The sequence below is a fragment of the Erithacus rubecula genome (genome assembly GCF_903797595.1).
Source record: "Erithacus rubecula genome assembly, chromosome: 2".
In the NCBI taxonomy this organism is placed as follows: Eukaryota; Metazoa; Chordata; class Aves; order Passeriformes; family Muscicapidae; genus Erithacus; species Erithacus rubecula.
The window spans coordinates 71,884,219-71,909,436 of NC_136685.1; the positions used below are offsets into that span (position 1 = coordinate 71,884,219).

The 25,218-nt window shown below is 39.5% G+C and overlaps 1 protein-coding gene across 1 annotated transcript; it reads left to right on the plus strand.

Moving 5' to 3' along the window:
* Window positions 1-4,026: 4,026 nt before the first annotated feature.
* On the plus strand, window positions 4,027-22,954 carry SFT2D1 (SFT2 domain containing 1). The gene is made up of 8 exons (XM_079297646.1): window positions 4,027-4,220; window positions 10,286-10,372; window positions 12,141-12,223; window positions 15,546-15,627; window positions 17,918-17,953; window positions 18,686-18,744; window positions 20,111-20,140; window positions 22,242-22,954. Exons 1-8 carry the CDS (start codon window positions 4,158-4,160, stop codon window positions 22,279-22,281), a joined length of 480 nt encoding a protein of 159 aa, XP_079153772.1. The 5' UTR covers window positions 4,027-4,157; the 3' UTR covers window positions 22,282-22,954.
* Window positions 22,955-25,218: the final 2,264 nt, after the last annotated feature.

Below are 25,218 nucleotides of genomic sequence, written 5' to 3' on the forward strand. Positions count from 1 at the left end.
TGCTATAGCAACAGCTGCTGTCTTCTTTGATGTCTTCAGACAGAAAAGAATTTCTCACCTTTCTGAGCAAGTCCTGCTACACTGCTGGTAAGGAATGCCAGCACCTTAGGAATTCAAGTGGAGAGAGTACCAGCTAAGCCCTCAGTTTGTCTGTCTTTCCCTCTTCTCCCCAGTTTGAGCTGGAGATGTCTTGAGTCACATTTTAAAGGGAAGACTCAAGACTATAACTGCCTATGGTATCAAAGTAGCTCACAATGTCTTCTGCTATTGCAAGATTGAGTGTCCTTGATCTGGAAGTTGATGATTTATGTTTCAAATGTGGAAATCATTTGGTAGCATGGTAATTACATGATAGAAAGCAATAACCATAATTGTGTGGTTGGAAGAGAAGGAATTAGTTGCAAGGTTTCTTTAATGAGTGTAATAACACCTACTGATAGTGAATTTTGTTCAACCTCACACAACTGTCTCATGCTTTATAATTATTTTAGCCTATGCTGCTATATATGGATGGTGGCTTTTTTTTGGTGGGGGTGTTTTGGGGGTTTTTGGAGTTTTTGTTTGGGGGTTTTTTGGTTAGTTTTGGAGGTTTTTTACTTCTAAGACTTCAATATAAAGTGAATGTTCCCTACTGTAAAACCAGCAGAAAAATCTCTTGGCCATGGTGCTACCCATATAGCCTGCCAGCTCTCAGAGAAAACACACTTGAGGTAAAACGTAGTTCTCCATAGCATTGAGGGTTACCTTTTGTTCTCTTTACAAGGCACAATGGTGTCATGTCAGAAAATTGGGGGCGGGATGGTTAAGTCTTAGTAAGTTTAGAGACAAAGAAGGCAGTAAAGAAGGGAGAGCTTTCTCCTTGGGACCAAGACAGGTTTTGACATGGAAATAAAGTGCTTAGAAAATGCAGTCTTAGACTAGGACAGACCAGTCTTACAACTACTCCAGTGTTTTCCCTGGGTTCTTGCATGAATGCTGATACAAAGTGTATTATGGTCCAACTAATATGTAGAGCATCAAACTACCAAATGCATTTATTTAAACTGTGTGTGTTTCTAGTGTACATGAATCTGCATTACACTGCTATGGGTGCAGACACAGGTTACTGCTTTTCATGTCAGCTCTAAGAATGTGAAGGCAGTCAAAAAGAGCAGGAATAAAAAGATGAGATAGAGACAAGTAATAAAAAAACCTATTCGAGTGATACATTCATATCACTTACTCCAAAGCCCTTACTGAATACAGTCTGTTTCTTCATGCTCAGATATTAAAGTTAGCAATAGAATATAAAACAGTAATACAGGAAATATTCACAAGCACAGTTACCAGCTCTCTCAGGTTTTCAGCGTGTGTCTCACAGGTTGCATTGGTCCTTTCTGCATTTGAGGGAAAACAGTGCTCACTGCCTCATACAGTATGACTGCAGTTCTGCTTCTATAGAGCTGGAGTATTTCTGCTGCCAGCTTACACAAAGGCTAAAAAGTTTATTGTGATTGAGCAAGACATTGCTGCAAGTTTTATAATCTCTATAAAGTAGAAAAGCAATCAGTCTAGTGTTTAATATTGGGCAATTTCTTTATTAAATTAATTGTGGAGAAGTCAGCCTCTCCCCACCCAATCCCATTCTGCCTTTGCAGATCTAATACCTACCAGTGCATTGCATTTAGTCACTGTGGTAACCACTTAAAAATAACCAATGGAATCAGCTCAATAGCAGCCAGAAGGCAGGAATATTGGTTTTCTGGATAACCTGCTCTGAGTGTCATCACTGGCGTCCTGCTCCTTCCAGATCATCGCCTCTCTTTATTACATGGCCAAAGCCTAACCATGCTATTGCTCTCTTCTTTTCTTACTTTTCATCCTTTTCCCTTTCTTCCCACCTTCTTTAACAGCAGGTTTCAAGTAACTATGGCAACAAGGCTAAGAATTTTCCACTTATTCGTTTTGTCTGAAATCTGGGTCAAGTCTTTCTCATTAAGTGAAATTTATATGGAGATAACTGGTCCAGACCCAGCCTTTGGTGCAAGAGAAGGCAGTGTCAGTTATGGCAGCACTTACATGGTGACTGTATCTGGTCCATTGCATTAGAAAAAATGTAAAGGTACAAAGTAAGCCACTTAAAATTTGGAAGATACTTAGTAATTTTGAAAGTGTTTAGTCTATAAATTACTCGGGGAGAACCATTGCTGTAATTTGCTCTAATTGATGTTGATTTATAGGCTGATAGGGATAATAGGATATATAATAATAGGATAAAAATAGAAAATAGGCTGATGGGAGTAATTTCATATTGTATTTTTTGTCCTAAGGTATGTATTAATGAAGGGGTACCTTTTCAGAGTGGTATCAAGTGATGTAAATGATTCCAGTAGCCTCTTTCAAGAGGAAATATGGTAGTGTGAAACATTAAAGATGTCTCCCAACAGGACAAGATATTAATCTCCTCTAATCTGTCACTGCAGTCTGACTGGATCTGACATCAGAGTTTCAAGACAGAGAGATCTCCAGATTTTAACTTGTTTTGATGCCAAGGGAGTGGCAAGTTTATCTCAAATGTTCCTGTTTTACAGATTTGGCTATTACATGTCTCCTTGCACCTAGGATGAGTTCAAATGCTAAAACAATTGCTGTGTTTGTTCATGGGGAAGCCATGCAGAGCAACGATTACAAGGTATTTTTGTACACACTTGATGCTATGGGTCACCTGCAAGCAAAGCAGAAAGCCAGCAGTGTGATCAGTAACCTATTACTTTGTGTGTTTCACTGTAACTTGGTGAACATCAGCTCTCAGCCGGACTACTGCTAGTAACAGGAACGGGTTCAAAGATTTGGCAGGGTGTCCAGTAGTGTCTCAGCTGGCCAAGGACCTGCACTACCTCATCTGAGTGCACATGATGCCACACAGAGATGAGCTCACAAGGCTGTCTGGTACTTCTTTGTATATGTGTCGTTTTCACCACAGTGAGCCAATAAATGCTTTTACCTTTCCCCCCAAAGTTTTGCAATAGCTCAGTGTTCCTGTGAATCACACACACACACCTACTACCAGGTGCCTGCCAAGCACACTGGGAAATAGCTCATCTGTAGCTGGTTTTTGTAAGCCTCCGTTTTCTACATCAGAAACCTATGAGTGAGGTTATTTAGTGTTACCAGAGAAGTGGTGACTGGATCTGGGAAGGTTTGAGTTACAGCAGAAACAATTACCGTGAAGCTGCATGGAGCCACCATGTGGACTGTGACTTAGGCTGATCTGCAGACCAATTAGAAAAGGTGGATTTCCTGAAATGAGGCAAAGAAAGGGGATATCTTCGTCAGCTTTTGCTGAAGGTACAATTTGTGTCCAAATGTTTCACCTTGGTGAAAAAAACCAAGGTAGAAAGCACAGCGGAAACTTCCTAAGTGTGTGTGTGTGTAAGGGAGCGGGGTGGGAAGGTTTGTGTCCTAAGGGCCTCACTAGGGGCTCTGCTGCCCTGGCTCTTATCAAGTTTCATTCACACACCAGCAGTTACACGCTCTTATCACCCACCCCTCTCCTGCCCCAGCCCACACCGCTGCCTGCAGTCACTCTGCATGTGACACCTCGATGCTTCCCCCCAGCCACCAGCCTCATTCCCTGCAACCAGGGTGTGCGCCAGGGCCATCCCAGGGGCTGCTTGGACACATGAGCGAGGGAGACTGCACAACCTCCCGGGACAATTTGCCCCAGTGCTAGGAACCTGCACAGTGAATTCTTCCCCGTATCCAAGAGGATCTTCCCGTGCATCATTCGAAGAGCCAGGCTCTGCTCGGTGGTGCCGAGAAACAGGACCGGATGCAGCAGGTAGAAGCTGACGTTCCACCGGCAGGAGGTACCGAAGCACCAGCGTGTCCCAGGCGGTTCTAGCGGGTCCTGCGCACCGGCGGTGCTGTGTTCCACCAGGCGACCGTGCGCAGGCCGATCCCCGGGCGGCGATGAGGCCGGGCTCCGGCGGACACTGCCCTCCTTCCGACCCGCCGCCCGGCCAATGCGCAGGCGCGGCCCCGCCGCCGCCCCGGGGCGCGCGTCACTTCCCGCTTGGGCCGGCGGCCCGCGGCGGAGCGCGGCCCCGTCCCGTTCCCTCCGGCCCCGCCCCGACCCCCGGCCCTGCCCTGCCCTGCCCTGCCCAGGGAGGGCCGCCATGGAGAAGCTGCGGCGGGTGCTGGCCGGACAGGACGATGAGGAGCAGGGGCTGACGGCGCAGGTACGGCCCGGCGAGAGCCGCTCTCCCTTCCCCGCGGCTGGGCCGAGCGGCGCTGGAGGCGCCGGGCCGGGGCGGGTCGGTGTCTCGGCGCTGCCGTGCCCTGCCCCGGCCTGCACACCGCGCTGCCCGCCCCACCGGGACAGAGCGGGCGGGCAAAGGAGAGCAGAGAGTGCGCCGAGGGGACCGGGCGTGTGGGCAGCAGGCTCTGTCCCGAGGATGAGTTTTGGCGAATTACTCCTGTGTGATGCTTTTGGCTGTGTTGGTGGCTTGGAGTCCTTCGGTTTCTACAAGGTTTTCTTGTGCTTGGGCAGGGAGTTTGGGTCAGATAACATACTATGCACCCTTCCTACCCGACTGAGTCTGCCTTTCAGTGTAAATTGTTTTTCCATTCCCTTATGCCCTTTAATTTGCAGAAGCAAAGGTTTTCTTTAGACAAAGATCGTTTTGTGTACATTCTGCTGAAGTTACTTTTTGCCCCTTACTCCTTAAGTGTGGCTTTTTTTTTCTATTTCCTTCCCACCCTCTTCCTCATCGTTAGCAGGGGTTTTTTTGTTTCGTTTTTACTGTGTTTGAAGACCATACATTCCTGAGAACTATTCTCTAGGATGAAGCAAAGCTGAGCATGCTTACAAAGAACCATTTATTCTTTTAGCTCCCTCTGAATTCATGTGACTGCAGGTCAAAGTGCCCCACATCAAGGAAGGTCTTGCCACTGCTTGCTCCTTCCAGGCTGCTGGAGCATGGTGGAGGAGGCTGGAATGTGGCTGGGATCTGAGCTGTGGCTAGCAAACCTTGGGGAACCAGCACAACCTGAGCGTAGCTGGCATGATGTTAGTTCTAGCAGCTTGCTGCTGGCATGCTTCACTTGGTTTGCACTGAGTTGCCGTTGGTCTTCAAGGTTCATTAATTTGGCCTCTCTGCCACAGCAAAGCACCTAAATTGTGTCCACTGATTCTGCAACCAGTATAGAATATGTGCCCTTTCACACCAGACCTGGCTGCCAGCATTTGGGAGGGATGCCTTCTGCTCTTCCCAGCATTATTAAAGAAATACTTATATTTCTGTTAATCTTTATTCAGTTCCAAGATGATTGATTATTCTGCCATCACCAGGCACATTTCACTCAAGGCACATGATAGTGACACAGTTTTCCTTTACTTGATGCCCTGATAGTTGTTCTTAAGGTGAACATCAGTAGATAAATGCCTACATATTTAATGCTTTTATATTTGAGGTTTATATCCTGTGGAGAGAACTGAGCTAAGAATGTGTTTAATTTGTTTAATGTCAGTAATTAAACTATACAGGATCTCACTGTTGCATGTAATGATGCTGTTATAGCCAGAAAAGACAGGTCTGCCTATACTTACAGCATGTCTGGTACATGATAGAAGAAAACTTATAAATGTGTCTTTGGTGCAGTGCGAATGAGCTTTGTTCTGAGATGAACCAGAAAGATCTTTAAAATAAATAAATACCTTTTGGCTTTAAAAAATGTCAAGTGTTTAGGTCAGGCAATGTCTCAGCTGTATTTTTCTCTCAAGCTAGCAATGTGTTTGTAGAACAGTGGAGATCAAGCCTCTTTTTAGAGAGGAAATTAATACGTGACATTCACAAAAGCTAGAGCTGAGTGGTGCTGACTGTTTTTAAAGTGTGTGTATTAGAGCAAAAAAGTGTGTGCACCCATGCAGAGAGGAACACTTGGTAAGAGGTGGGGCTGTGAAAGAAAGTGTTAGGTTATGCATTTTGTGTTTAAAATCTTCAGCTGTTTTAATCATCTTTCTGCAGATGAGTCATGTGTTAGGCTGAAAACAAAGGCTCTCTCTTTGGAATGTCTGATAGTTGTGTAGTAGCCATCATATGGTTCTTGTCCATAGATATCTCTGTATTCTTTCCCTTGATTTTTGCAGAACCATTATCATGAAGTCACAAGTCATTCCTGCTAAGTAGAAGACAAATCTATAATGAAAGAACTCTGTGATTTATTCAGTGAAGTCTTTCCATACTCTCTGAACTCTTCAGATGACCAGCTGTTGTTCCTTGTTGCAATTAGATCCATTATTCTAAATATATTTTAAAAAGGAAATTCATTACCAAAAAGATCAGTAATAAATAATAAATGGAGCAGTGTTATGATGTTTTCAGGGCAGCATTATGTTGTTAGGTTTTAGCAACACCAAAACTAATGCAAAATTAGTCCATGTGATGATACATTGGATGTTGCATGACAGCTGCCAGCTGCTTAAAGCACTCAATAAGATGTCAACAAAGAGGAATTGAGCAGGTATTTCTAATATTTTTATAAGAAATTTTATGTTACATTTCTTATATTTCATTTCTTATATTAGGTTTATTGTAGTTTACTCTCAGCTGCTGATAGAAATACATATAGGGAGACCTGTTAGGGAAACATGAGAATGTATCTCTATAAATCTTTTTTTCACTATGGCTTAGAAACTCAAGTCTGCAAATTTACTCAGCATTTCCTTGAATTTTCTCCATACTTGCATATTTACCATTGAGAAAAAATGCAGTTGTTAGTTTCTGGAATACTAAATAAAGTGGTTTTGTTTTTCTGTTTGCCCACATGAAAAACTGTTACAAGATATTAATATATGGAGGGAGCCTAGGTGGGTGTTCAGAGCCACAAAAAAAAAAAAAATTTGATCAAAGGCAGCCTTGTGGATTATCTTCATATTGCTTATGGTGTGTCCATTGCAGACTATTCAGCAGTGATGCTGTTACTGACACTTGTAACTCGTGGATCAGGCTATTGCAAGGCTGTTCCATATATTTCAAAGTCTCCATTCCAAATGCATTTCCACTTAGGGTTTCCTCTTGGTTTTTGGATATCTTGGGCATTTCTTTCATATATTATTAACTTGAAATGGTCTGTGAATAAAAATCTTTGCTTCTTGTTCTGGAGTTTTACGTTAAAGTTTAGCAATAGAAAGCTAAGGATTTCCTTTTGTTGATTTCAGTTTAATTTTCTTTTACTTGTTAGAAGCAAGCTGATAAGCAGTATAGCAAGAAGGATATGTTTTACAGGAACTCACTTGCCACTACTACTGTGTAGTTCTCCACAGGAACTACAGATGTGGAGCATGCCTGGCAATTTTTTCAGTCTTCCAAGTAATAACTTTTGCTAATGCAAATACCATAGACTGCAATGTCAGCTCTTTTTATCTGAAATCTGGTATTAGCTGTATAATTTATGTCAGACATACAAAAAGAATCTTTAGCACCTTTGTCTTGTTTCCTGCTTTTGTTGCAAGGGGAGCTTAGATTTCCTTTTTCTTAGGGTGCATATTCTCTGAGAGCCTAAGCTGTTACCTTGGGGTGTCTCGTGGTCCCTAGTATAGAAATTACTGCTGCAGGCAGTGTGGCAGGATAGAGCAGTGTCAGAACTTCAGCTTCTAGAGTGAGCCTGGCATTTTAGCACATTTTAGCACAAGCTGATGTCTGTGGTTTATGCAGCTGAACTGTGTATCTGTAACTCAACCTCTGCAGGAAGGTCCTTCTCTGCAGTGTGAAACAGGTGTCTTGGAAAGGCAATGAGTTCCACTGCTTACATGAAACCCAAAAAGTACCAGTTGTAGGATATCCTAGCTTGGAAGGGACCCACAAGGACCATCGAGTCCAGCTCCTGGCCCTGCACAGCACCATTCCCAAGAGTCACACCATGTGCCTGAGCACATTGTGCAAACCCTTCTGGAGCTCTGTCAGACTGGTGCTGACCACTGCCCTGGGGAGCTGCTCCAGTGCTCAAACACCCTCTGGGTGAAAAACCTTTGTCTTACATCCAGCCTAAACCTCCTTTCACAGCTTCAGCTGTTCCCTCAGGTCCTGTCTCTGGTCACCACAGAGAAGTGATCAGTGTCTGCCCCTCTGCTTCCTCTCATGAGGAAGCTGTAGACTGCAATGAGGTCTCCTTCCTCCCTGCATTACCAGATCCCCAGTTTCAGGATGTCAAGCACTTGCATTGAATAGGTCCAGCTTGAAAACATAAATGGTGACATCATTGGGAATGGTTGGAAGAATGAGCCTTTGTTTTAATGCTATTTAATGTATTTAGTTTTATTATTGCACAGAATGCTCTGGCAGCTTTCATGCCACAGCTCATCTTCCTGCGGTTCACGTGCATATATTGTCAATAAGTTTTTAAGAGTTAAATCCATAAAATATGTCAAACTTTTTGGGGTTGGTGGTATTTTTTGCTCCAGGCCTTTGTATTCTTGTTCTTTTATTTATTGTGCTGGGGTTTTTTTCCCCACCTTTTAACTGTTAAGGATTTAAATTAAGATAAAGCTGTTTTCAAATTTATTTGAAGAATGAAATCTCCTGGTAGTGACTTCAGGAACACTGTCAGATAATAAGATTAGAAGTAGAAGAGCAGTAAGTGGCAGCAATGAGCCTAATGCACCTGAATAAAGGATTTATCTTCATCCTTTCCCTGCTTTCTAGGCAATCTATAATGTGTGTGTTGGTTTTACTGATATTTTTGGCTTATCTACACTTCATTTCTGAACACAGATGGAAAGGAGTTTTACTCTTGTGTGTGTGTATGTGTGTGTGTGTGTGCTTGTGATTAGTTGTATGAATATGTGTAGCTAAGGGCATGACTGAAATGGGTATCTTCAGCTGTGTGCTACCAGCTATTCTTACTCTTCTTAAAAATGCAGGAATTCAGGACTCTGACTATCAAATATCAATATCAAATTTAAAATACTAAACCATGGTTCAGTTACTGTTTTTGTTTGTTTCTTTAATGCATACATAAGGATAAAGTGTTGGACCTAATGAGGTAAGCTGCATCTTCTGACCTTTGGAAAGTCCTGTCATCACAGCACCTTTAGGTGTTGATGCATATGGCAGTTTTTTTATTAAACTAGATACAGATTCTTTATTTGTGCATATGTGAAATTGTTCTAACCAAATTCCCTTGGTTATTTTACCACTGCCTGAAAGAGAAATTTCTCAAGAGATAAGGAGGAATATCATACTCATTGGCTGGGTACCTCATCCGTCAGATATATTTGGTTAATCAGACTTGATTAAAATGCCTGTTGACTAGATAACAAAGAGAGCAAGTTTGCCTGTGACACCTGAACGAACAGGAAAGTTGTTTTTTAAAGTAATTTTCTCTAAGCTTCTAAGTGAAGCAACAGTTCACTTAATAGGCCAGTCTAGAACAGAAAGTACATTTAATTGTAGTGACCTGGAGTAAGATGAAATGCATTGTTTTTACAGCATGGGTGGAGATGAGCTGAGCATATCTAACAAATCACTTCTGCTGAAAGGAGCCTTTCTTCCAGATACATGGCCCTGCCTCTTTCCTTGCATCAGCCCTGCTGCTTTTCTGACAGCTTGCAGAGCTGGCTTGGCTCATTACACAAGTCATCAGAATATAAGGAGCACTAATTCTGTTCTCATGTCAGGAGTTGTGTCAGGTAGCTCAGCTCATTATGTTCTGGAGTCACTCTGGAGAAGCAGGAAGTGAAATATTCCCTTTCAGCAAGTTAGCTTAGTCTGATGAGACAAACTGTGTTAATTTGCCTACACCTTCAGGAAGGTAATATGAACAGAACTGGAGCTGTAATGCTTGCAGTGGATCCTGGCATTAATATGTACTAGGGATCCTCTCTAGTAACAGGAAAAGGTGGTAATGGCTATAGTAACCTACAGTGTTGCAGAAATTTCTCTGCAAATTGCTGGAAAGTCCATTCATTCTTTTGATTTGGTACATATGTGACTGTTTTCAATTGTGTGGAGATAAAAAAATCTGTTTGTAAGCGAAGCAGCATTGCTTGCATGCCAGGATATACCTTTATGGGTTTTGTCTTTTTTGTTTGTTTGTAAATATGTTTCCATATGTTCCAGATTGAGAATATTATTTTGTAATATGAAAGAATTAATACACAAGCAACTGTTAGGCAAGGTAAAATAATTATTTTCAGCTAAAAATTATTTTGAAGTTAAGGACTGTAGTGATAAAGAAAAAATTGTCCTTTAGATTTTTCTAAACTGGGTTTGTAATATGCTCTTTTTTTTGTCTTCTTACTAAGGTCCTTGATGCCTCAACACTCAGCTTTGGTACTCGAGTCAGATGGTTTGCCATATGCTTTGTTGCTGGCATTGTGTGTTCTTTTCTTGTAAGTAAAGTTATTTTTTTCCTTGTGCTTTATTACTGATCTACAGTTGAACTTCATTAATATTTGTTTTATGTGTGATTCCATGTTTGTTTATCCTGCATTTTAAATATTGTATTTATTTATTTAACTGGACATTAAATGTGTAATTGGCTTGGTTGGTCTCTAAATTATGATTTTGGCCATTTTTCTTCTAATTACAGAAGAGAGCATTTTTACTGTAGCATAATACGTTTCCTTACTAAAAGGTTTGAACACTGACAAAATACTCTCTTTTTTTTGTAACTGGTGTATTAGGAAAGGGCTGTTCACCCATCTTATTTTTATTCTCTCCAATAAAAGGAAAAAAGAGGGGGAAGCTTGAGAGGTTTGTAAAGGTTGAAGAAACCACAATTGTAGCATGTCACACTCAACAAATCAATAGGTGAAGGCTGTGGTTGTGTGTCAACACTTGAAAAACCTGCTGCCCTCCTGGCGGTTTTACAGTCAGCAAATCATTTGTTCATTCCTGAGCTTCAGGGGCTGGCAGGAGTCTGCAGCCTGCAGTTAAGAGTTGAGATCTATTAATTGCTTGGCTCTGTCAAAATCTGACCCAGGTAACCTGCACTAGAAGGCAGTTTTTCAGCTGCATGGAAACTCCCAGGAGTTTCCCAGGAGAAAAAAACATTGGGGAAGTCCTCCCCTTTCTTTTCCTCTTTCTCTCTTTTCCTTCCTTCTCCTCCCTCCCTCTTTCTTCCTCCTTCTTTTACTTTCTTTTCACCACAGATTTCCACTCAAATTGCAGTTCAGTAGAATGCAGTTGCTTTTTGTTTAGTTTTTTTCAGGACACAGTGTGCAGATCAGTTTGTTTTGCTTCTAATGGAGGCTCTGTTTAGGCTCTGGCAGGCTGAGAAAGGGTCTGTACATGCTGGGGAAGAGAAGGTTGCATGGAGACCTCATAGCAGCCTTCTAGTGTCTGAAGGGGACCTGCAGGGAAGCCAGGAAGGGGTTCTTTCTCAGGAACTGTAGCAATAGGACAAGGAGTAATGGGTACAAATTGAAAACAGGGATATTTAATTTAGATATAAGGAAGATGTTCTTTATTGCAAGGCACTAGAACAGGTTGTCCAGAGAAATTGTGGATGCTCCATCCCTGGCACTGTTCAAAGCCAGGCTGGATGGGGCTTTGAGCAGCCTGGTCCACTGGAAGGTGCCCTTCCCATGGCAGTGGCAGCTGTATCTAGGTGATCTTTAAGGTCCCTTTTCTATTATTCCTTTTCTCCCTGATCATCAGTAGGGAACTGTGATTAGCAGTAAGCTTTGGATTTTTTTAAGTTCAGTGAAAAGAAGAGGTATCTGGAAGTAAGAGTTCTAAAATGTTTCTTTTCAGCCCCAGTGTGTATTTAGGCTGCAAGCCCAAATGGTTGATTGGAGGAGAATATTAGTGCAGCTTTGTGATATTTTTATCTTGTGCACAGAGATGTAGGGTGTACAGTGGGGCATTGTAATGAAAGTGAAAGTGTTGTGAAATAGGATATAAATAGTACGAATAAATGTGTTCAGACATTGCCTAGTTGTAAAAATATCTAGAAATCCAGTGAACCAGCACATTGCCAGCAGGTGGCAATAGAAGTGTGCTGGGTAGTGACTGCTGCAACTCCGAGAGCAGTGTGCTCTGTTAGTGTGTGTCAGAATGATGTTACTCATAGTATGAAGTTGTATTTATAGACTATAAAATCTAAATAAATTGAATTAACTAACTGCAAATGCACCAATGACCTGTCTTTTATAGGGAACAGCATTGCTATGGCTCCCAAAGGGGATCAAACTTTTTGCAGTGTTCTACACCCTGGGAAATATTGCTGCACTCGCCAGGTATGCTTTCTTAGTTATTGGTTTTAGAAAAGTACCCTCCTTTTCAGCTACATTTCCATTTTCTTTTACTCTAGAGTGCTGTCTATGTTGTGTACAAACAACATTGTTTTACATTGAATGCTAATAAGAAAAACTTGTTTTACGGTTTTGTTGTTAAACTGTTGTTTAACAGTTGCCTTACACACCTGTTTGTGAACACATCACAAGTGCTATCTGAAGTATGAATAATAAATTGCTAGTGGAATGTTTTGTACTTTTTACAGAGTAAAAGTCCTTAATAAGTCCTTCTGCCAGGTACAGAAGTACCTCAGCATCAGGAGCAAACTGGTAGTCTGTCCTCTGTGTGGATATTTTGTTACTGGAAGGAGCTTTTTGCTTTTAAAATAGATCATCCTGCTTCCAAGAAAACTTTCAAAAAGGAAACATTCAGGAAATCCTTGTTTTGACTGTAAGGCTGAAGGCAGAATCTAAAATTTGCTCATGGTGTATTTTTAAACTCTAAGATTCTTTTGAAGTGTTGCATGTTACAGTTAGTTCTAAAAGATTTGCAGAAGGAGGTCTCTTAAGATTGAAAACTTTCACAGTTTGAAAGACATAAGAAACAACTTAATATCTATAATGTATTTTCAATTTCTATTTGTCCTTCTCTTATTATCTTAGTGTAGTTGAGGCATGGTCATGGGACTCAAACCCCATGGAGTCTGGTCCTGACTTTCATGGACTCTGATTTTAGTCAAGTAACTTTTGAGTCAAAGCATTTTTAATATGTTAGAACTCAGGTAATGTGACATTAACATTTGAGAAATGTGAAGATGCTGCTTTTCCTCAACAAATTTGTTAGGAGACAATAGTGTCTATACTGAAATTAAGTCTCAACTGTAGAACTATTCCATCTCATACTAAAACAAGACAAAATGTGTTTACCTTGCTCTCCCTTATCTTACTCTTTATTCTGTGTTGTTGGTTTGGGTGAGGTTTTTTGGTTGTGTTGTTTATATCTGTTACTTTAAGTGTGTTTTCACTTCTTCAAATTAAATGAGCTTTTTAGAAACATAGTACTAATCAAGCCTATTTGAGTTAAGAGGAAAGTTTTTACAGGCTAGTGTTTCACTGAGGAGAATGCTGAGAAACTTTAGTCTGCACTCCAGCTAAAATTAGAAGAAAAAAGAGGCCCATTTTTCCTTCAGTTGTCCTTCTGGATATAAAAAACAGGCAACTGTGTTCTAAGAACAGTAGGAGATAACAATGAAGTCCCAAATTGGCAAGCACAATTAAACTTTTCCAGGCTTGTTTGCAAGTCTGTATTTAAACCAAAACTCTTACTAGCCTGTTTAGTCTCCTCTAGCTTGTTTTCACTATTGTTTTCAAACCGTGAACATGAAAACAGTGATACTTGGTTATTCTCAAGGATGATGAGTATGTCTCCTACAGAATGGTGTATCTAAAAGAATTACTCTGTTTAACTGGAGGATGTCTAGAATTTTTTTCTGGCCTTTCTTTCTGCTTTGTATGGAATCTCTTCTCATCTCTGGAGCAGCTCTTGCGCTGTAGGTCTTCTCAATATGAATCAGATTACAAACAATGCATTTTGCTTTCTATATTTTTCTGCCTATTTTATGTGACCAAAAGTTAACTCCTTCTTTCCACTGTATTTTTCTCATCCCTATCTTTCCACTAGTTACCTAATATTTTCTTCTAGTTCTTCACATCCCTTTTTTTTTGTTTTAATTTAATTTTATGGCTCAGCACAGGATGAAAAAATACTGAGAAAAGATAATTTGGATTGCAGTGAATTTACAACTTTTCTTTTTCTATTGAATTCTGATAACTTTATTTAATATAGACATTTGAGGTCTGTCTACATCAGATTAAAAAAAAGTGAAGGAGGTACATGTGCAAAGGTTCTGATAGGAGAATATTTGGATGTGGAAAATTGAGTTCTGTTTACTGCCTGGAATGTGGATTCCCATATTTTCTCTGTCATAGAAGGCTTATGATTGGTTTCAGGAGGAAGCTCTATCAAACTCTTCCCTGTTTTGTTTCATGTAAAAATGAATGACTAGAAGACTAGAAAAGAAGTTAGACCAGGTTTTCTGCTCTGTAGTAAAGCATCCAGACCACCACAAGATTACAGGCATTTTAACTCATTAAATTGTTGTGTTTTCTACAAAGCAGAATGACAAGGAAGAGACTCATCTCAAATATTTGAAGCCAGAGAATTGTTCCTGAGGTTGTGAACTCTTAGTTCAGATGGCATTTCTTTGCATGAAAAGGTACAGCATGTGGTGTTGCTGATGGTTTTCATTCTCCCTTCAAGTTAACTGCAGAGTAGGAAAAAGCAGGAGGATTAATTCAAACTACTGAACTTTTCCCTGCCTTTTTGCTTGCTGAGTTTGACTAAAAGAAGTAGAGCTTCCTGTAATCTTGATTGTAGCTAGTTGCATTATGCCTGAGTAAAAAAATGTATTGCTAAACAAAAATTTTCTAAAGCAGGTTGGTCTTTATTACGTGACATTGTTTTTGCAAGTCAGTTATTACAACAGCTTCAACACTAGTCATCAAAATTCACTAGACTTCATCTTGATAACTCTGCTATAATTACAATGTTTTGTTTTGGTAATGTAAAAAGCTCTAACCACTATATTTGTTCCCATTATCTTTCCTGAATCTTGGATATGATCGCATTTACTTCTGCAGTTGAGTTTTCTCATGTTTTTTTTCTATCTATTATGGTGCTTGCCATCTTAAAATAACAATCACAACATCTTTGACCACCCACCCATCTCTAAATCCATGTAGAGCTGCTTATAGTCATTGTTAAATCTCCCCTCATTTTATATCTTAACATGATTTAAATTTAACTGTAACTACACTGCTTTCTTAATCATCTTTATTTATAAATGGCATTCAGCACCATCAAACAGATTATTAATGCAAATGTGTCTTCTTATTTGATGAAACAGTTCATGAAAACTTCTGTGCTCTTCTGTTATTCCTTAAGTATATCCTTGTCACACTCTGTCCTCTCTTATCTCAACCAATATAAGTGTTCTTATATTTGCCTGTTACGTTTTTTTCACTATGGTAATATTTTGGAAAGAATTTCGTGACCAAGGGTGACTCATAAACTGTTTCCAGGGCTAAATTCATGGAGTATTTCACCTTCTGTTCTAGTCAGTCTCTGTTGCTAAGCACTGAAATATCTTTTTTTAAAGCCTTTGTAGTCATCTGTCTGTTGGAAAACTGGTTAATTACCTGCAGTCTTTTAGAAAGAGTTATTTGAAAGTGATTTACAATTTGTTTTGTTTTTCTCTCCTATTAGTACGTGTTTCCTGATGGGGCCACTGAAGCAACTGAAAGCAATGTTTGATCCAAAACGATTAATAGCTACCATTGTGATGTTGGTAAATATACTGTCTTTGTTTCTTTTTATTAAAAAGTTTCCCTTCAGCCTCAAAGCTAAATTTGATGCTTTTATAAAGGGAGGCTATTTCTCAGTCTGCCTCTTCCCTCTGCAGAGAAATGACGGTCAAGCTGTATATCACAAAGATCATCTAGCTCCTTTCTATGAACATGTGTGGTTTTGTTGTTTATGATTCTTTAATTAGTATTTTGGAGTTAAGCGTTACTTACAAAATATCTCTTAGTAAATGCTAATAGCAAGTTAATTGGTTTTAATTTATTTTCTAAAATACTTTATTCAAGAACATGGAAAGACACTTTTTAAACTGTGAAAAATCAGTGCCCCCCAAGTGTAGTTTGACAGTTGTTTTTTGGCTGCAGCTTGGTCTGTAAAGGTCAGTGGTTCAGCACTTTAAAAGCAATGGAGGAAATTAAATTATTTCCCCAAAGTCTGGGCAGCCACATGTTCAGCTTTGAGATTCTCCATTGTGACAACCCTGACTCCTCTACTTCCATGACCATCATTTCTTCTTCCAGGATGGGAAAATGGGGAAAAAACCTTCTCCCAAAGCTATCCCAAAGGTCTATATTAGGTAGTTAAAACAACTTTCTCCCTTTAGTGCTTCTCTGTTTAATAATTTTTTTCTTGTTCCTACTGATTTGTTTCAACTTTTATTTTTGAAATGTACTTGACTTTCCTATTCTCCCTATCATATAGCTTGTTCTTCTAGTTTAGTGGATAAGAAAGTCTTCATAAATTCTTTTTGGATGGCTGTCATATGGAGAGTGCATGTTCTTCCTCTCACACACCCAAACAAAAAAATAGTTATAATCTCATTTGAGAAGCTTACATTTTCCCGTCTTTTGGGGACATCACTTGATCATTGCTTGGACTCCAAAATTTGTTCAGGGGATTTGTTTTGTTTTGTTTGAGTGTTTTTGGTTTTTTTATGTCATTATTTTCAACTCATAGCAATTTACAAGTCATAGAAAGGTTACATTTTGAAGGTGTGAATTAAAAATGTCCAACATCTCCAGTTCTCCTAGAGAGACTACTCTCTCTAGGAGAATATTTGCTGAGCATGAATTCTCCAACACTTTACAGCTATGGACTCTTTCCAGTGAAACAGAGCCTAAGACAGACACTTAAAACAGCAGGCACAGAAATCATTTTGCTCTGATGATCCTGTCATCCACTGTGTTCAGACATGGTGACAAAGAAAATAGCATGCTTTGAAGGCTGTAAAAACAAAACCCATCAGGGAAATGGAAAGAGAACAGAGAGCAGAGCAAATATCACAGACCTACCTGTGCAGAGAGGCTACCAGCAAAGTTGGGAAGATGAGAATAAGAGGTTTCATCTAACAGTGTGCATGAACATTGAATAAGAGCTAGGACTTTTAGTATGGAAATTTTAGTAAAACAGAGAAGAACTGCTAAATTTAAAGTTTTGGAAACTTTTGATTAATTTTAATCTTTCTTTCAATAAAAAAACCAACCTTTTTTTTTTTTTTTTTCAAGTGAAAGTTAATTTGTTGTTTTGTTCTGTTTTGTACTATGTGTAAGGAAAAATGGAGGAAGCCAGATAAGATCTCAGTGAAAAGTTCTAAGTGGTGGTTAACTTGCACAAATAGTGTGATTATTTGGCATAGAAAGTCATATCATTGTAATGTTCTATCCAAAGTGTTTAAGGACCTTGAAGAAAGCTTCATGTGAGCTTTTTCACTGTACCTGAGGCACCTGCTCCCTAGTGGACTCTTTGTTAGTGTCAGTTGAAAAAACATTGGCAGATAAGGCATAGCCTGTATTTTCCAGATCCTATAATTGAAAATGGATGTTTTTAATAAAGGTTGTTCATGGCAATGCACACATCTTTCTTGTCAGAGACAGGTGTTAAGAATACTGGATTCACAATGACAGTATGTACTGTAATAAGGGAGTAGCTATTACCAGACTTCTTGATTTCTTTCAATAAAGCTTTATCATCTATGCCCACCTCTTAATAGAGCTAACACATAAGGGTGCACACATCAACGTATACTCCTGCTGGTTCTGCAAGTCAGCTGCCAGATTTGTCCCAGCCCTTCCAGCCATGCATACCTCATACTGTGCTGTGAAAAATTCCATGGAGTTCATCATACAGTCACTGTGTAACAGCCTTTGGCTCTGATTGTTTTATAAGTCAGTTTTCAAGTACTGATTGCCCATTGAAAACATGGAAATTGTTACTGTACTGGCTTCATTATGTATTTGAATATTGATTCTTTTTTTTTCTTTGTCTCCTCACTCCAGCTTTGCCTAATATTGACTCTGTGTGCTGTATTCTGGGTAAGTGAGAATACTTCTTTTTTCTGAACAGCAATCTCGGTTAGTTTATTAATTGTATTGTAGCTTTAAGATACAGTTCAGTGATGGAGGAAAGGTGAGTTCATGTGTGTGGTGTTTTGTTGTCAGCTGCAGTTGAGCCCAGGTGGTGTGATGAGCCTGCTGGCTCTAAAGCAAATGCATCCTTCCACCTGCATGTGATGTAGATGAGAATGCAAAATCTAGAGCATCAGGTTCAGTCTGCAGAACTCTAGAATAAAAACGAAGAAAAGCAAGTTCAAATATTGTTCTGTTTCAGTGATGTATAGTTCTGTCAGAAAATATCAGAGAGTGTATAGCCATCTTTAGAAGCCATGGATACAGAATATTAGGCTGGTTAAGACAGTAAAAAAAGCCCAGAAGTATCTTCAAGCATTTTCATTGAAAACTAACTGTAGTCGCATTCCTTAGAAGTAAATATGTCACTGGAATGAGTTTCCATATTTGCAGAAGTACAGTGACATGAGTGTTAACACTGATGTTGTTAGGTGTTTCCAAAGCTAGAAAAGATTTACATAGCATGATGCTAATGGAATGATGAATCAAATGAATGGAGAGTTGTTGTTAAGACAAGGAAATTCAGGCATTGTCAGTTAACTCAATTCTTGATTGAACAGTCTGTGTCAATTGGTTGTAGTATAGACTGGTGTGGTGCAAAATGAACTAACTTGCAGTATTTGCTTTATTTTTCTTTAGTGGAACAAAAAAGGTTTGGCAATGTTATTCTGCATATTGCAGTTCTTGGCAATGACCTGGTAAGATTCTTAAAATTCCTTTTAATTTCTTCTCCCTGCCCCTACACTCGCATGATTATAAACCTATGTATGGATGATTCACATGCAAGTGTGCCCAAATGCTAGCCTCAATCTGTTTTTCTCAGCTAGGTTGTGTAACTCCAGCAAAATCTATATTCAATCATCTTGCAAAAATGATAATTTGAAGTATATTCTGCAACGTGTGAACTTATTTGAAGCCTTATGAAAGGAATATATATGCAAAAAAAATTTTAATTTTTTTCTGCGTGGTAAAAGTAACAGTATATTCTCTTTTTCAAGTTCTAACTATTTTTTTCATATTTGAAGTGAAAGAAGCTAAAAAACATTTTCATAGGATGTGTCCTGCCCCAGGAATATACTGGGTAAAGGGTGGGTGGTTGTGAAAGAGTGAATTGAGTGCAGCAGGTGCTGTGATGACCATGAATGCACTCAGGGGCTGGGTTTGGCAGCGTGTGAGTGCAGTCAGGTGAATGCTTGCAAGCCTGGCAGAAGTTCTGGAAGTTACTGCTTTTTCCACAGAGATACACGCTTTGTGTCCTTGTCCCAGGTGAGTTCCTTGGTGCTCACTCTCAGGCAAGCCAAGGTGACCACAGTTGTTGTTTGAACTTGCCCTGAACACACAGAGTCTCTACTGAACGTGGGTCTGAGGACAAGGAGCTATTTGTTCAGGACAGGGACTGTTGGGCATGGTGCTAGATAGAGGGAAGAACACTAGCTCAGACTCTGCCTATGCTTGCAGCAGACAGCTCACATTTGTTAAGTGTCCTGGGGTTTGATCAGGCTGGACATGAGAACAGAACACCTCCAGGAGGTTTGTGAGAAGCAAGTTTCAGAGAATAATAGAATTGTCAGCTGTCTGAGTGTCACAATTGCAGAATACTGTTCATCCTACAGCATGTATCTGTATTTAGTTACATAAATAATATGATTAGATGTATATTTGCATAATAATTTAGATTGTCTTTTAAGCTGGAAAAAGTTAGCTTTATCATCTTGAGTACTGTTTTCCCAGAAATCTCTATTCCTTTTAGATTTGGCAGTAGTAAGTCTGGTTTTTTAAGTTCACTTGCAATAGAAGGTGTGAACTACATTAAAAAAAAAAAAAAGAAAAAATCCCAACCAAACTAAGAGAAAGTAAAGCACCAAATCCATGTCACTATGTTTAGTTCTTGTCCAAACATGTCATCTTTTCTCAGGTAAGAGTTAAATCGAATAGGCAGTCTTGTTTAAAATTTTGTTACGGCAGGTTGCTTTTATTAATGCTGGGCTGAAGTGAAGTAATGTGGTTCTATGAGAGACATGAACACTCTGCAAATATACTTTTTTCCTCTTTTTTTTTTTCCAGGTATAGTCTGTCTTATATTCCTTTTGCAAGGTGAGTCTGTATAATAATAATTTCCATTTTAACAAAAGTCAGTTACCTTTATGCTGGGGAGGGGCAAAAAGTACTTTGCATGTGTGGAAAATGCAACATCCTCCCTTTTCTTTTAATTTTTCGAAAATGGCATCACTGTCATTGTGCTTAATATAAGTCATGCTTAATATAAGGTTTAAATGGAAGTACAATACATAGTAATTCTCTTTAATAAATTTCTCTCTAGTTTCCACCACTGAAAATTAATCAAGATTTTATTTAAATTTTGTCTCCAATGATTTAATAGTAGAGTGATTCAGTAGTAACTTTTCTAATACTAAAATAAAAAGTAACTTATGGATCTGAGGTCCTAGTTAAAAGCAAACAACATAGTGACAGTTTCTGTGTCTATTTCTGAGCTCCTCCATCATTTTTAGGAGGGGCAAAGGGAACACTTTGTCTGTATTTTCATTCTGGCAAGCGTCTCTCTTTTCTTTCATTCTTGTGTGTACAAAAATGGAATGAAAGCAGACCAAACACATAGTGAAAACACATGCAAGTAATCAAATGTAAGAATCTGTTTTATCTATGATTCATGTAAAATGCAGTTCAGTGTTCTTGACAGTGGGGTTTTTTAAAAAAAATAAGCATTTCCATATCATTTAATGAGGCTTGCTGTAATGGTGGTGTGGGGAAAAAGAATACAAAGTACTGTCTATCCCTTTCATCTGGTATTTTTCTGTAGCATTGCCAAAAAATCCGTACTTTTTTTTTAAAGCTTCAGATTTATGATAGTCATTGATAATTACAGTGAATAAAATAACTGAACTCAGGCTTCAAACTGTCATTTTACTATTCCTGACAGCTCAGGCTAACCCAGTCAAAAGCAGTATTCTGAATTTTTATAGTTCCAGTGGCTGTGAGACAGTCTAACTTAATTACTTTTTTGTGTGTGTTTTTTTATTTAATGGCTTTCTCTGTAGAGACAGCAAGTTGAGCTGGTCTCTTGACTTTTTCTTCCCTACTTAGTACTTCTAAGTTCTGGATAGAAAAACATTAAGTTATATGCATCAGTTAATTTCTTTGGGTTTATTTATCTATTAGATTTTATGAGCCAAAGAACTGAATTTCATACAGATTGCTTTTAGTAATACTGTGATTTCTTTAGGGATTACTGAGTTATTTGCTTATGTGGAGTGGTACTATAAATTTGTAGATTGTTGTATGCACTGGCTTTCTTATGGGAACAATGATCTAAACCATACTAAGTGCCAGAGAATAGTCTTATGTCATTTGTTTAAAGTATGCATTTCGCTTGATTTCATGAAATTATCATTCCTTGGTTTACTCTATTCATGGTTTGCTCTTTAGAACATTTTATTTGTTCAGAGGTTTGTTGGGGTGGGGCTTGTTGGTTTCTGTTTGTTTTTTCCTAAATTAATGGTAGCTGTACTGTTTGCTTGGCAACAAAAAGCCCCACCAAACCAGACCCAAATGAAAACAGCAACAAATGGGACAAAACCAAAACCCATGTAGCTAAGTGACTTTAAGGAGTGATGATAGTATGTTTCTTTATTTTTTTTGAAACTGACTAGCAACAAATGCAAATTCCACTCCTTAGTAAATTGTTACTTTTCTGGGAAAAGGGAAAATAAAGGAGACTAAAGCCAGTGATCTGAGTGCAACAGTCAGAAAACAATTTTTTGTTGATTAAACAAATGGAACCCTCCAGCACTTGCAAAACTTAAGGCTGAACCAGCTCTCTCCATGCTGCAGTGTCAGTGCACACTTCAAACCCTGCAGCCTGTGCTCTATTTCCTACAGTGTGGTGGCCCAGCTCCCATGTGGCTTGGATCCCTGGCAGCTGTGTCTGCATTTCAGCATGGCCTGCAATGCAAACAGCATGGAAAACCCTTGGCACTGACCAGGCTTGAGCCTGGGCTTTAGACTTTTCTGGTTTGGTGGAGGCACTCACACACAGATCCTGCATTTGGTCAGCTATTGATATCTGTCCTTAGTTTCTGCCATATTTGTAATTGTAAATAGGTAATGGTTTAGATGTATAGAAACAAAATAACTAGTGTCTTAACTGACTTTTTTTTTCTTTTTTTCTTTTTTAAAGGGATGCTGTGATTAAATGCTTCTCATCCTGTCTAGGGTAAATTAAAACCAAGAACCACTGTCCTCTTTAAAAGGCAACTTTTTTCCTCTGTAAATTTTGCTCAAAAAACTCTGCTTTTCCACTTCTGAAATACCCAGTAGCAATTCAGTACTTTCCTTGCCTTTTACACTTGGGAGATTAAATAATTTTTATTAGAAACTGTTTTTAAAATAAATTTGGAGAATTATTTGTGTTTACCCTGGAACTTCCAGGCTTTTTTTTAAACAAGAAAGTACATTTAAATACTTAATGCAGAGTAGTCTTAACACTACTTTGTATCCAGTAACAGTTTATTCCCCAGTGGAGGCAAGTCACTAAGGTCTGGGTAGTATGCATAAAGATTTCATTTACAGTTCTGTCTAAAACTTGCAATGTGCCATTTATGTTTGTATATTATCCATTGTATGTTTTTCCAAAGACAGAGTTTTATAAACATTGTAAAGATTTGGAAGGTTGTAATTAACTGCTCCTTTGAAATGTCTATACATGTGCCTTATGGAAAAAACTTAATGAGAATGTGAAAGGTATGTTTAAAACCTGTTGATTTTATTAAAAAAGTTGTGTTTTAAATGGTTTTCTTAAAAATACTTTCATACCTAATTACTTTTTTACTAAAAGAACTTATGGCAAATGTATAAATGAGATTTGTGAAATAAATTCATTTTAAAAGTGCCTGATGTGTTTTATGTAGCTACAGAGGGCTGAAAATTTCAGCATTACACTTGAATAAATATGAAAGCATAAATGTATGTATATGACTATATCCAAATTTTTTTAATAGATTTGCAGAAGTGGCCTTAAAGGTTCTTTTAGTATTTAGACAGACTTCATCTGGTAATAGATTGAAGTACTCTAACACTTTGCCTGACTCCAGTAAGAGGCTCTCATTTCTAATTTTTTCAGCTAAGAACTCTCCAATTAATCTTTTAAAATCTTTAATGTTTGATGGTTGCTATTATATTGCAGGAGGTTCTTTTTCACACAGGATGGATGTGCTTACTTATGTGTGTTCAAAACTGAGTTGGTTTGGGTTGTTTTTTCTGTTGATCCACAAATCTAGAAGAAGGAATGGCTTTGAAAAGATGTGATCAGCAGTGTCAGGAAGGGGAAGACTTCAGTGTTTTTAGTATTCAGAGTTCAGGCTAAAGAGACAAATTGAGGTACAGTATGTTCCTGTTAAATCTCTGTGTATGTTGCAAAACATAGCAACAGCTTTTGGGGAAGCTGTGTACAGGGTGATTGCATTATTTTGTAGCTAGACTTCCAACCCTTTAACTGTTTAGTAACAATGAATTGTCAGGGAGGCATCCTCCCTGCAGATGATAGAGGGGCAGATAGTCCTGGCCCCACAGCAAGCTCTGGGGCTTGCTAGTGCTGTGTGATGTAGGGACAGCTGTTCCAGCTCTGCCCATAGCCCTGGCTGGGGCACCCTTGGGTGAATTTTTAGTTCCTTTTAGATTTTAGCTTACATGAAATAGGATGTGCACAGGCAGTGGTGGGTGTCATCCGGGAAGTGACTGGCCCTTCCCCAGTCACTGCTGCTGACCTTGGCTGGCTGGGGGGATCCCATCCCATCCCATCCCATCCCATCCCATCCCATCCCATCCCATCCCATCCCATCCCATCCCATCCCATCCCATCCCACTCATGCTTTAGGGCCAGGCCTTCATTTGCTCCAGAGTTGGTTTTGCCCATCACCCACCAGTTCTGGTGGTACACAATCAATTTCACTGTAGTCTTTAATTAGAATTACATTGGTTATTCAAAATCTACTTAGTTATTTATTTATCCACTATAGTAAATGATGAAGTTACCACTAATCTGTTAACACTTAGATCACTGGGAGAGAATGGGTTCAAGAACCAAGAGTTCTTGCTGGTATGCTTTCATATGCACTTTGTTCTGTCACTCATGTGCCTACCCTGTTGTTTTTTCTCTCCTGAACATTTAAAGGTTTACTTCTTCCATGTGCATACAGAGCACACAGTCTGTGTTGTTTTCCCTGTATCTTTTGCTCCTTCGCATCCTGTCTTTGTTTAGTGTACATGAGTGAGTATTCCAAGAGCTCACAGTTGGGGAATCTTCACAGTGCAGTAATAGCCTTTATGATAATGTAGAAGTATGACTGTGAAGATCTGTCCCTGTGGATTGCATACATGCTACCCTTTTTTTCTGGTAAAGTTTTGGGACTCTAATTAAAATCGTACTTTGAAGTAAATGCTGTAGAAATTATATGTCATGACTTCTAAGGCTAAATTTTAGAGGGGTGGTTATCATCTTGGATACATGTTTACATATTACTGCTCCATGAAACCTCTCCAAACCCCTGTTGTTGGCTAGGGTACTTGAAAAGATAGGGAATTGCTGTCTTGGACATCACAAAAATCCAAACCAAACGCAAACAAACTAAATACCGGGGGTATGTGCTCTAGCTCTGTCACAGACGGCAATGACGCTTAGAAGAAGGCTGTCTGGACTATTCATTACCAAACCAGGCAGTGCTTATCCACAAAGTCCGAATCAGCCCTAGGTCTAAGTGTGTCGGTCTCTAGTCCTGTCTGCCTGCCCTTTTTCACGATACTTCATGTAATCAAGGAGCTCAAAGTATCATTCATGTTTTTAAGACGGCGAGACAATTTAACATGATTTTAACATACTGCCTTTTTACGCTTGGACGCTTGAGGACTGCGGGAGGAATTTAGAGCCTTTTTGCCCTCGGGGCGTGAGCCCCATCATCCCTCCCCTTCTTTACTTCGGCTCTGCTGGAGGGCGGGCTGGAGAGGACCGGGGAACGGCCCCGGAGTAGCGCCGCATCGAGCCCGACCATCGCGGCTCGTTCGGGAGAGCGGCCAGTGCCGGCACGACCCCCGTCCCCGCCCGCACGCCCACCCCGCGCCGGGGAAGGGTGTTCCCGGGGCGGGCGAAGGGCGGGAAGGGG